This window comes from Coregonus lavaretus, assembly GCF_964263955.1.
Source record: "Coregonus lavaretus genome assembly, chromosome: 11".
Taxonomy (NCBI): domain Eukaryota; kingdom Metazoa; phylum Chordata; class Actinopteri; order Salmoniformes; family Salmonidae; genus Coregonus; species Coregonus lavaretus.
The window spans coordinates 8,272,108-8,284,841 of NC_139998.1; the positions used below are offsets into that span (position 1 = coordinate 8,272,108).

Consider the following 12,734-nt stretch of genomic DNA (forward strand, 5'->3'; position numbering starts at 1 on the left):
CAAAATCCTTCGCACTCTGTTTGTAGAGGTCCTGTAAACTACCAAAGGCACTAATTGGAAAGTTACACCCTATAGCGGTCGCACCCTAAAGTTGGTGACATGGTTTAACTAAAAGGAGGTCTAGTAGGGTTGGGCAGCCCCATAACAAATCAGGGCCCACCCATAAGAATTGAGATATCATTATGGGCTGGGCCCCCCCTAAATAAATCCACGATTTAACTTTGGGCACCTGCAAAAGAAGTTGGGAGCCCTCAAGAGTCAATGTATAATTCAAACCCTGGTTGGTGACTGACCTGGGCTGTCGCTGAGAGGTCTGTCTCCGTGCTTCCTCCCCCAGGCGCCCCAGAGAAGGCGAGCGGGGAGGGCGGGGAGCCCCCTTCCCCATGGTCCTGACTGTTCCATTGGGGCTGGGCATCTGCTGCTGCTGTGGCCGACGGGGGGAGAGGGTACGCAGGGGAGAGTGGCTCGGGGATGGCAGGGGTGACCGGTTGTTCACGTTCAGGTTGTTGTCACTGTTGGAGCGCAAGAGCGCCGGCCGTGGTGCAGCGAGGGTGCTCCGTGGGGCCTGCTTGCGCCGGGTGGGTTGGGCCGACGCCTCACGGAAAGGCACTAGAGGCAGGGAGGGAGGGAGGGAGGGAGGGAGGGAGTGAGAGAGAGAGAGAGAGAGAGAGAGAGAGAGAGAGAGAGAGAGGGAGGGAGGGAGGGAGGGAGGGAGGGAGGGAGGGAGGGAGGGAGGGAGGGAGGGAGGGAGGAAGGAAGGAAGGAAGGAAGGAAGGAAGGAAGGAAGGAAGGAAGGAAGGAAGGAAGGAAGGAAGGAAGGAAGGAAGGAAGGAAGGAAGGAAGGAAGGAAGGAAGGAAGGAAGGAGGGAGGGAGGGAGGGAGGGAGGGAGGGAGGGAGGGAGGGAGGGAGGGAGGGAGGGAGGGAGGGAGGGAGAAATTAGACCAAGTTTCATCATGGTAGAGTATTACGTCACATTCTTCATTGTTCCTCTGAAACTCAAATAGAAGCAGGTCAGTTAGCAGAATACTCAACACACACACACACACACTCATTTTTCAATTAACAACCTTGAGGCATTAAGCATCTTGAGGCTCAGTGAAAATGCAAGGAGAGCTCCAAACTTGCTGGGCTCACCGGCTCAGAACAGGCTGGCTGTGGAGAGGACTCTATTCAACTCCAGCTATATTAGGAGCCTTGGTAGAATTCCCCTGTGTTTGAAGCAGCACACTGTGCACACAGCTGAAGCATGATTAATGATGATGTTTATTTCTCCGCTGCCTACTAAATACCAGGAGGAAGAGGAGGCTTATATACAGCATCCACATGATTTAACCCAGCAAAGATAGGCCACTTTGTGAGAGGGAAGACAGCCAAAATCACAGTACACTGTCATAGGAAAAGGGTAATCTATTTAAAACATTTCCAAAATACATTTGACAAAAAGGCTATGCATTCCCCCCGAGGAAGATTCAAATCCTGATTGCACAATGTAAAGCAGTGCCAGTGAACCTCCAAAACTCTGTGAAAATATATACAATAAAGTGTACGCCCATGAGGCACAAAGAGAGGAAAGGTAAGATGCCCAACCCCCCACTGCCTGAACAAGACAGATCCCACCCCCTCTTCACCTCTCTCCCAATAACGGTGATATCTGAATGGCCTATCATCAACGGAAGAGGCAAAGCTAATAAAGTTATGGTGATATGCTTGGATCTGCTTAATAAAGTGACATATCATAACAAATGCGTTCTCTCTGTGTCTGTATGACAGTTCAATATAGCTCTATCTCTTCTGCAAAAACTGTCAGACAATTTACAATTCACCTGTCGCAAAAAGTTAGTTTACTTCGTAGAGTCAGATATTGTGAGTTGTTGACATTGATCATTATTCGTCAAATCAACCTAAGGTACTAACAACCTAGGTTGAGCTCTACAGTATATCCTGTAAACAGATATTACTTTCCCAGGCTGTTCTTTGAAAACTGTGGGCCAAAATAGTTAACATCCTCTTGAGAAGTGGTTATGAAAGCAACCATCAATATTTATACAAACAAAACAAGTTATACAACAGTAACTAATAGTGATTCAACAATTGCTTTAGTTAATGAACCGTTATTAAACTGCATGCTGCTTTTTGTCAAGATAGAACTACCATATCAATTAAAAGGCATAACACAATGTACAGTATAGAACTCATTCTCTCAGCTTCTGTATTCCACACAAACTTTTAATCACCACTCAAAACATTAAAAGCCATCAAAGCCCTTACAAAAATCCTCCAAATCAACCACAACAGCTTACCTTCTTTCTTCAAGGCATTCAGAAAAGACTTCATTTTCCCCCTTTTCCTTATTGTTTAATTATGTATTGGAAATGTGGAGTGAATATGAAATGTATCCGAGTTTTGTAGAGTGAAAAAGCAGCAGCGAGTAGTTCCAGTGGTATAGCGAGTCACAATGGGAGGGAGAGAGATCGGCTGGGCAGGCAGGCAGGCAGGCAGGCACACTGGTGACAGAGAGAGCCCACCCCACATGATTCCGCTTGTCACTGACTATGAGGATGAGTGAACAACGCACCAGCCACACACATATCCCTTTCTCTCTCCCTCTCTCCCTCTCTCTCTCTCACACAGACACTCTCTCTCTCTGTCTCTCTCATGACACTCTCTCTCTCTCTCTCTCTCTCTCTCTCTCTCTCAGACACACACTCTCTCTCTCTCTCTCTCTCTCTCTCTCTCTCTCTCTCCCTCTCTCCCTCACACACAGACACTCTCTCTCTCTGTCTCTCTCACAGACACTCTCTCTCTCTCTCTCTCTCTCTCTCTCCTCTCTCCCTCACACACAGACACTCTCTCTCTCACAGACACTCACTCTCTCTCTCTCGCTCTCTCTCTCTCTCTCTCTCTCTCTCTCTCTCTCTCTCTCTCTCTCTCTCTCTCTCTCTCTCTCTCTCTCTCTCTCTCTCTCTCTCTCTCTCTCTCCCTCTCTCTCTCTCTCACACACAGACACTCTCTCTCTGTCTCTCTTACAGACACTCACTCTCTCTCTCTCCTCTCTCTCACAGACTCTCTCTCTCTCCTCTCACAGACTCTCTCTCTCTCTCTCTCTCTCACACACACAGACACTCTCTCTTACACAGACACTCTCTCTCTCTGTCTCTCTCACAGACTCTCTCTCTCTCTCTCTCTCTCTCTCTCTCTCTCTCTCACACACAGACACACTCTCTCTCTCTCTCTCTCTCTCTCTGTCTCTCTCACAGACTCTCTCTCTCTCCCTCTCTCTCTCTCTCTCTCTCTCCTCTCTCCCTCTCTGTCTCTCTCACACACAGACTCTCTCTCTCTCTCTCTCTCTCTCTCTCTCTCGCTCTCTCTCTCTCTCTCTCTCTCCCTCTCTCTCTCTCACACACAGACACTCTCTCTCTCTGTCTCACTCACAGACACACTCTCTCTCTCTCTCTCTCTCTCTCTCTCTCTCTCTCGCTCTCTCTCTCTCTCCTCTCTCTCCCTCTCTCTCTCCCTCTCTCTCTCACACACAGACACTCTCTCTCTCTGTCTCTCTCACAGACACACTCTCTCTCTCTCTCTCTCTCTCTCCCTCTCTCTCTCACAGACACACTCTCTCTCTCAGCTTCACCCAGGTTCACAGCACAGAGACAAGCAGCACAGGATATTATGCTTGACTTGAAGCAGCAAGAATGTGTCCATTATTATAATCATTATGGATGGGGAGAATTCAACTAAACCACATCAACTATGATTACTATCATTAGCACTGCTAGTTATATCAACTAGAGTAAGCGCTGCATTAACTAAAACTACTTCAATAATAACCAAGTTAATGATATTGCCATAGATGACAGGACAGGCACATTTCCAATATATGACTGTCAAACACCCAAATGAGAAATGCATACTGTAAATCAATGTTCAATGAGAGCGGGCTGAGCTGTGAGAGATGGGATTTTAACCCTTGCTTTCGCGGGAACAGCTGTATCGGAAACAAACCCTTTGTGTTGCTAGGCAACCTTAGCGAGGAGGTCTAAATTTGTCACTTGCAAGTTGCTTGTTGGTTGTGAAATTATCTGACTCCTTATGTATATATGGTGTTATTCCCAAGCACTGTAACCAAGCATTGACAGTACAAGACACAATCCAAATCCAATGGGAATGTGATGGAAATTAACAAATGTTCTGATATTAGGAAATGTTATAATGTCAGACTCAGCACCTCTTCGGAATACCTTTGGGACTTTCATTGGGGAAACAGCATAATGAATTCAGAGCCTGGCATTTAGAAATAATCCTTCCATCAACATTGCTCAAAATGTATCTCAACCATTGGTGTGGTCATTAGTTGCCTAGCTAAATAAATATATAGAAACCAGTCCTATAAGGCAATATTTTCACTTACTCTGATGGTTCAGAAAATGACAATGGTGACTCTATTTCCTGTGCCGAAAATATGCTGTCTATGACGAATTACAAAGCATTATGACTTCAAACTAACTTAACATCTAACAGCTAAACGACTGTAGGTTACAGGGGAATTGTGGATGGGGGAATCCCTATGATCACCTCTTCTCTTTTCTGGTATACAGATTGTTAGATAGCAACCTGACAACCACCAACCACCGCTCTCCTCTCCAAGGAATAACATTAACACTTCAAAACCTGAACATCGACATCAACCACTCAATCAATCAAACACAAAACAAATGAATGAGCAGCTTGTGCTAGATCAATCTCAAAGAGTGTAAAATACTGAGGAACCATCTTGTTTGAGCATCACAAACCCTGAGTGATGGATCCATAGAGATAGCAAAAGAGATAGAACAACACTTCTGGCATCGAATGCGTCACCACATAGATCAGTGATACAGTAGATCATACAATGATGCAAGGTGGATAATCGTTCACAGGACATTGATGTAAACAGCACTGATGAGTTCAATTTTTTTTTTGTAAAACTAACCATCAATGCATAGATTTATACCATATAAAGAGACTACCCATGGGTCTCCCATCATCATCATCAAGGAACCAAAGATTCAGATCCCCTAAGCCTATTATCACATGGATCTGGGAACCATGGCAACCACTGGGTAGCTATATGTGACAACGATTTACATAGTTGACTGTTGAACAAGGCAGATACTATAGGTTGTCATGGCGTGACTGTAGGCAGAGGTGTCATGCCAATAGGGGACACAAGGGCACATGCCCCCTCAGATTTGTCAGTTAAAATAATGAAATGAATTACTAAACTTCATATTTAAGCCCACGTATTATCATAATTATTTTTAAACATATGTCAGCTGTATTTTTTGGAGGGGGCACAATGACTGAACCAGGCAAAGAGTACCCCCTCCTATTCTCCCTAGTAAGTGGTTCCTTTCACTGGACTCTACCTACACACTCACACATACTACACTGACTCACCAACACACACACACACACACACACACTACATACTTTCACACTCTTTCACACTCTTCACATACGCTGCTGCTACTCTGTTTATTATCTAACCTGATTACCTAGTCACTTTCACCCCTACCTACGTGTACATATTACCTGAATTACCTCAACTATCTTGTACCCCTGCACATTGACTCGGTACCGGTACTCCTTGTATATAGCCTCTTTAATGTTATTTGTGTTTTTGTATTTTAATTTGATCAAGCTATGTAGCCTATTGATTCCTTCTTGATGAATAAATAAAATGCAAATGTTTTGTTGTTTCTCTGTAATACTAGCCACCTAGCAATTTTATGAAGTTGGCTTTAGCTAGCCAGCTAGATAGGTTCCCAATCTCCCAACCTCATAACTAGCTACCAAGCCATTTCAGGCCATCAATCAAGTTAGAGTAAGTTGTCTATCTTAGCTGGCATGCCTGCTGGCAAGGTTGCTAGACTTGAGAAAATACTAAAATTGCTTTAATTATTGTGTTACGATGTTATATACCATGGTGGTGTGGTGGTATTAAACATTTTGTATTTTAGATATGTAGTGGTATAATAATGTTATATGATGTACTGCCTTGGCAGCAGCTAATAGGGATCCTTAATACAGTGAGGGAAAAAAGTATTTGATCCCCTGCTGATTTTGTACGTTTTCCCACTGACAAAGAAATGATCAGTCTATAATTTTAATGGTAGGTTTATTTGAACAGTGAGAGACAGAATAACAACAAAAAAATCCAGAAAAACGCATGTCAAAAATGTTATAAATTGATTTGCATTTTAATGAGGGAAATAAGTATTTGACCCCCTCTCAATCAGAAAGATTTCTGGCTCCCAGGTGTCTTTTATACAGGTAACAAGCTGAGATTAGTAGCACTCCCTTTAAGGGTGTGCTCCTAATCTCAGCTCGTTACCTGTATAAAAGACACCTGTCCACAGAAGCAATCAATCAATCAGATTCCAAACTCTCCACCATGGCCAAGACCAAAGAGCTCTCCAAGGATGTCAGGGACAAGATTGTAGACCTACACAAGGCTGGAATGGGCTACAAGACCATCACGAAGCAGCTTGGTGAGAAGGTGACAACAGTTGGTGTGATTATTTGCAAATGGAAGAAACACAAAAGTACTGTCAATCTCCCTCGGCCTGGGGCTCCATGCAAGATCTCACCTCGTGGAGTTGCAATGATCATGAGAACGATGAGGAATCAGCCCAGAACTACACGGGAGGATCTTGTCAATGATCTCAAGGCAGCTGGGACCATAGTCACCAAGAAAACAATTGGTAACACACTACGCCGTGAAGGACTGAAATCCTGCAGCGCCCGCAAGGTCCCCCTGCTCAAGAAAGCACATATACATGCCCATCTGAAGTTTGCCAATGAACATCTGAATGATTCAGAGGAGAACTGGGTGAAAGTGTTGTGGTCAGATGAGACCAAAATCGAGCTCTTTGGCATCAACTCAACTCGCCATGTTTGGAGGAGGAGGAATGCTGCCTTTGACCCTAAGAACACCATCCCCACTGTCAAACATGGAGGTGGAAACATTATGCTTTGGGGGTGTTTTTCTGCTAAGGGGACAGGACAACTTCACCGCATCAAAGGGACGATGGACGGGGCCATGTACCGTCAAATCTTGGGTGAGAACCTCCTTCCCTCAACCAGGGCATTGAAAATGGGTCGTGGATGGGTATTCCAGCATGACAATGACCCAAAACACACGGCCAAGGCAACAAAGGAGTGGCTCAAGAAGAAGCACATTAAGGTCCTGGAGTGGCCTAGCCAGTCTCCAGATCTTAATCCCATAGAAAATCTGTGAAGGGAGCTGAAGGTTCGAGTTGCCAAACGTCAGGCTCGAAACCTTAATGACTTGGAGAAGATCTGCAAAGAGGAGTCGGACAAAATCCCTCCTGAGATGTGTGCAAACCTGGTGGCCAACTACAAGAAATGTCTGACCTCTACTAAATCATGTTTTGCAGAGGGCTCAAATACTTATTTCCCTCATTAAAATGCAAATCAATTGATAACATTTTTGACATGCTTTTTTAACTGGATTTTTTAAAGTCCATAACTATGTGTGTTAGGTGTGTACTTTTGTTTCAAAGTAGATGTCTTTAAGACTACTAAGAAACACTCTGTGTGACCCTGGTTTAGCCCAAGGTTAAAGAATCAATGTGCATCATTAATTAAAATGACAATTGAACAGATAAACAGATGCTTAGCCTATGCAGAGAAATGTACATATTTTTTACATAGAATTACCCATAATGAGTCATGCTCTAGATTGCAGGAAAAAGCTGCAAACCCAAACCCCCCCCCCCCCCCTTTTTAGGTTCTAGATAGCACCTTTTTTTCAACGGGTGTAGTGTGAGGATAAAAGAGGATGGATGTGCCCTTTGTGAAGAATAGAGGGAGATTGTCCCATTCAAATCACAGACAACCACTGGAATGCTGTTCTTAGTTCTCAAAGGTATGCTGTCTTTTTAGAGGCATTCTATACTGTACTATACATTACACGTTATACAGTAAAGTAACCTATTATAAAGAGTACACTTTATAAATATGTGTGTGTATGTGTGCGTGCATGACGTGTGTGACGTGTGTGACGTGTGTTCTCATCCCAGTCTCTCTACTCTGCACTATGTAGGTCAGCTCCACTGTGTACTGTAGCTAAGTGTGGAAGCAGATGTGGGATTGGAGCAGAAGACTGACTGTCTATAGGTGAGAGAGGAAACACAGTGCAGGTCCATCAACCAGTAAAGAGCAGGGCCCATTCAGAGAGGAAGATCTTTGGTCAACAACATACAACATTCATAAAGAAGCACATGAATTGGACATGACTTGAATCGCATTCAATACAACAGATTTGCTAGCAACCATTTCCTAGCCTGGTCAACCATACTGACTGCTGCGCTCAATGGTTTACCAGTCTCACCATTTCCTATATTAAAACAATAACGTTTTCTTCTTCTTCTCTTAAATAAACCCAATTTAGACACACAGATAATTGTTTAGTTCAGTAACTTACCAATATCAGTCTCTTTGTGATTCTTGATTAATTCTGCCAATTCAAAGTTCCCCGCGATGATGGCCACCTGGAACAGAATGATAGATTTGTGTTCAGGCATTTATCATAGTAATATTTTTAAATCAAGCAAAATGGCTTTAAAAAATCTGACCTATGGTATTCATTATAGAAGATTCCTGACTACCTGCTCTGATGACCTCCCACGTGCGGTGCCTCAATTATTTGTCAGAAAACAACTTAATACCCACTGTCAAAGGACTCACTTTTATGAAATGCAACCTGAAATCATTATAGCTATTAATAATAACACAATAAACAACAGCCCGGTAAGAGTTGTACTGTAGTGGGTGGAGGACAGCCGAGCTGCAGCCACAGTGGGTGAGTCAACACATATCCAGCCAGTAGACCCTGCCACCTTTAGCCAGTCTTACATAAGTCAGGTCAGTGGCGTAGGAAAAACGACGTGAGGCTCAGGCTGCATCAAGGCAGGTAGACCATAGTTTAGTCACTGAAAACAAAGTCCAAATGAGGTCTCCACCTGAATCATAAAGTACCTCTCATGAATATCCAGATAGTTTAGTCACTGAAAATAACAACTGAAATCACTATTTGAATCACTACTTATCACGGAAATAAACTGAATAAACTCATCCCTCCATATTGAAAAACCAAATAACATTTTCCTTTATGATGCACAACTGAAATGAGTGCAATTAACCTATCAATGTAATACAGCAATAACCCTACAGTTGGAGTTGTAGTGCTGAAATGTAATGCATGATAGAGTGTAGAATGAGGCTGCATAATCTCTAGCTGATTGTTCGATGATGAGAGCCAGGAGGTCCTCTCTGGGGGTGACAACACATGACATGACTCCTGCTTCCCAGCTCATCTCCCAGAAACAACCTTCTGCTACAGTATAACCATGATGATAGCCTCCTAGATCCCTTCTGCTATAACAATTATACCCCCTCTTAACACTGCACAGCAAAGTATACCATATGCGCTTCGCTCTCTGCTCTGCTGTCTGTTTACCTGGTCCCAAACCATATGGAGGTAAGTTATGATGGCTGGGCACAGAGGGACAGAGAGAAAAAGACAGACAGGAAAACAAGGGGACTGAGAAACAGAGAGCAGATGGGGGGTGTGAGAGAGAGAGAGAGAGAGAGAGAGAGAGAGAGAGAGAGAGAGAGAGAGAGAGAGAGAGAGAGAGAGAGAGAGAGAGAGAGAGAGAGAGAGAGAGAGAGAGAGAGAGAAGAGAGAGAGAGAGAGAGAAGGGGTGGGAGAGAGAGAGAGAGAGAGAGAGAGAGAGAGAGAGAGAGAGAGAGAGAGAGAAGAGAGAGAGAGAGAGAGAGAGAGAGAGAAAAAGAGAGATGGAGAGGGGGATGAGGAAGGAGTACCTTGTCTCAAACCATATGGAGGTAAGGTGAGGTATAATAATAATATAATATGCCATTTAGCAGACGCTTTTATCCAAAGCGACTTACAGTCATGCGTGCATACATTTATTTTTTTTGTGTATGGGTGGTCCCGGGGATCGAACCCACTACCTTGGCATTACAAGCGCCGTGCTCTACCAGCTGAGCTACAGAGGACCACAAATATGTATGATGGCAGGGTGTACTAGGAAGTGGAGCGGGATGTGATTTCAGGATGAAAGTGGGTCAGGAAAGAGGAGCAAGAAGAAGAAGAAGTGAAGTGGTCCAATTTGCTCTGAATCAGTAGTGCGTCCCAAATGGCACCCTGTTCCCTCTATTGTGCACTACTTTTGACCAGGACCCATAGTGCACTATATAGGGAATAGGGTGCCATTTGGGATGCTCCCTGAGTCTCAGCTCTTAATTTGCCACCATCAGTCAGCAGATGCCTGTTTAACTGGGAAGACTTAATCTGAATTTGATTGGCCGAGGTGAATGCGGTTTATGGACCCCTTCAAATGAGCTGTAATTAAGGAGTCATTGAGGCAAGAAACATAACTTCAGAAGTATGAAGGGATGAATGAATAATAGAGAGAATTTGAGGATGCATCAGTACATTACATAAACAGCAACACCCCACTGACTCCTACATGATGCAAGAGAAGACAGTTGGCTCAGCTGGGGATCAGACCAAATAATAGGAGTTCAGAGCAACTGAGGATGAGTTCAGACTGCTACGATAGCATGAGGAGGTAAAGAGGGGATTTGGTGAAAGATGTTCAACTTTGAACCATAAACATACCACAATGGGAGACTCTTTCCCAGAATAAACATTATTTGTGTTTGTGTGCTTGATAATAATGTACCTCATGCAGTAATTCTTATTTTGCCATGCTATTTAAATAGCAATATGTCTTATCAGCTGTATAGGCCTACTGCCAGTAAAATAAAATGGGTCAAAACAATGTGCGTGTGAATTCACGGCTCAATTATTTGTGGGATAAGGAATTACTGTATCTGCATGAAAAGTAGCACACATTTTACATTTACATTTTAGTAATTTAGCAGATGCTCTTATCCAGAGCGACTTACAGTTAGTGAGTGCATACATTTTTCATACATCACACAGATGGTAAAATGAGTATGAATGATAAATGGGAAAAAGACAACATACAGTCAACTACAGCTAGGAAGCTATTCGATATCCATTCTATATGTTTTACTTCAACTCCCAAAATGCATCACACCTACAGTATGACTAATTGGTTGTTGGAGATTTAGAACACAGTGGAATGCTGCCACATGCATGTAAACAACAATTAAAACATGAATAATTATCCAAGAACCACTGACTGCTTGTTCACAGTTACATAAAAGACTAACATATAAGGAACCACTGACTCATATAGTGCTTTACTTAAATCAGTAACAATCCTACTGCTTTTCCTTTTTGAAACCGCAAGTGAACAAAATGGGATTGAAAACACAGCCTGCAGAAATAGTATCACATACTACACTATTATAACAAGCTCTCTACTGATGTAATTCGTCCGAGAAAAGAACAGTAATGGAAACAATGGATGATGAGAATGTAGCCTACCACGTAGAAGAATGAAGCAATGTATGGGCCATGTGGCATGCTAGACTGGAGATTGGAATGTAGCCATCTATATTCTACAGCAAGTCTTTACTGTGAGCAGTAATGGTTAGAGATGTGAGTCAGTCCATACCTGGAATGGTGTCTGGCTTCTGTAGTTCTTCACTTCCTTGTTGGCACCACGAACAACCAGTACTCTGGCACAGTGTTCCTTAGGGAGGAAGAGAGAAAGAAAAAAGAGAGAGTGAGAACAGAGTAAGACACTGGAAGGGTTGTGACCAGGACCTCATTCATTTCAACTCCACCTCTCTCTCTCTCTCTCTCTCTCTCTCTCTCTCTCTCTCTCTCTCTCTCTCTCTCTCTCTCTCTCTCTCTCTCTCTCTCTCTCTCTCTCTCTCTTTGTCTTTCTGCAGCCAGCTACTGTACAGTATTACCCTCTTCTGTACTGAACCCATTTAACGAGAGAACCAGAAACCATCTTGCTCAAGCATTCCATTTCATCAACTGATCCAGAACTCATTCCAGAACATTCCAGAACTGATCATTGTCCTGGAGCTGCAGCTCACCCTGTCTGGCTGATGATACCCTATGTGTGTTCCCAGGTAAAGCCTCAGTTCTCCAGTAAGGATCTCAGTGCATTGACCACATGTAGTGTAAAGATTGGTGAGGAAAGAGATAACCAGCCTGTGGAGCTGTGGTAACTGTATGTGGCACTACAGCCTGCTGCTAGCTGGATTCAGCAGCCCACCCACGGAAGGCTCCACTACAAACACACACACATTCACACGCACGCACACAAACACACACATACACGTGCCCACACACACACATACACACGCACGCACGCAAACACATACAATCAGGCACATAAACAAGCAGGTGCCCACGCACGAACAGTGCTTGCACACACACACACACACACACACACACACACACACACACACAAACACCACAGTTCAAGCTAATACCCCGCCTACTGGGCGATTCCACGCCAGCATGGCCCAAAGAATATTTTTAGTAACTCACATTTCAGTTGAATGCATTCAGTTGTGCAACTGACTAGGTATCCCATTTCCCTTTCCATGCAAATTTTATTGGGAGGAAGGATGTTTAACATGCTTTTTACATTTGTATCATAAATAATTTTTTAGAAAATCATGATGAAAGTGGCCATTTTAGGCCCTTTTTAGACCTATGCATGCCTCCTGTCATGCCTCCTGTAAGACCCTA

General features: G+C 43.6%; 1 protein-coding gene across 1 annotated transcript in view; it reads right to left on the bottom strand.

The window, feature by feature from the left end:
• The window catches only part of LOC311137167 (SH3 and multiple ankyrin repeat domains protein 2-like), a gene marked incomplete at both ends in the record, with an annotated part of 136,220 nt that overhangs the window by 83,235 nt on the left and 40,251 nt on the right, over nucleotides 1-12,734 (bottom strand). The window contains 3 exons of the mRNA XM_084171517.1: nucleotides 294-609; nucleotides 8,490-8,556; nucleotides 11,638-11,715. Of these exons, the coding sequence (XP_084027643.1) occupies nucleotides 294-609; nucleotides 8,490-8,556; nucleotides 11,638-11,715 (461 nt within the window). The remainder of the gene's footprint in view (nucleotides 1-293; nucleotides 610-8,489; nucleotides 8,557-11,637; nucleotides 11,716-12,734) is intronic.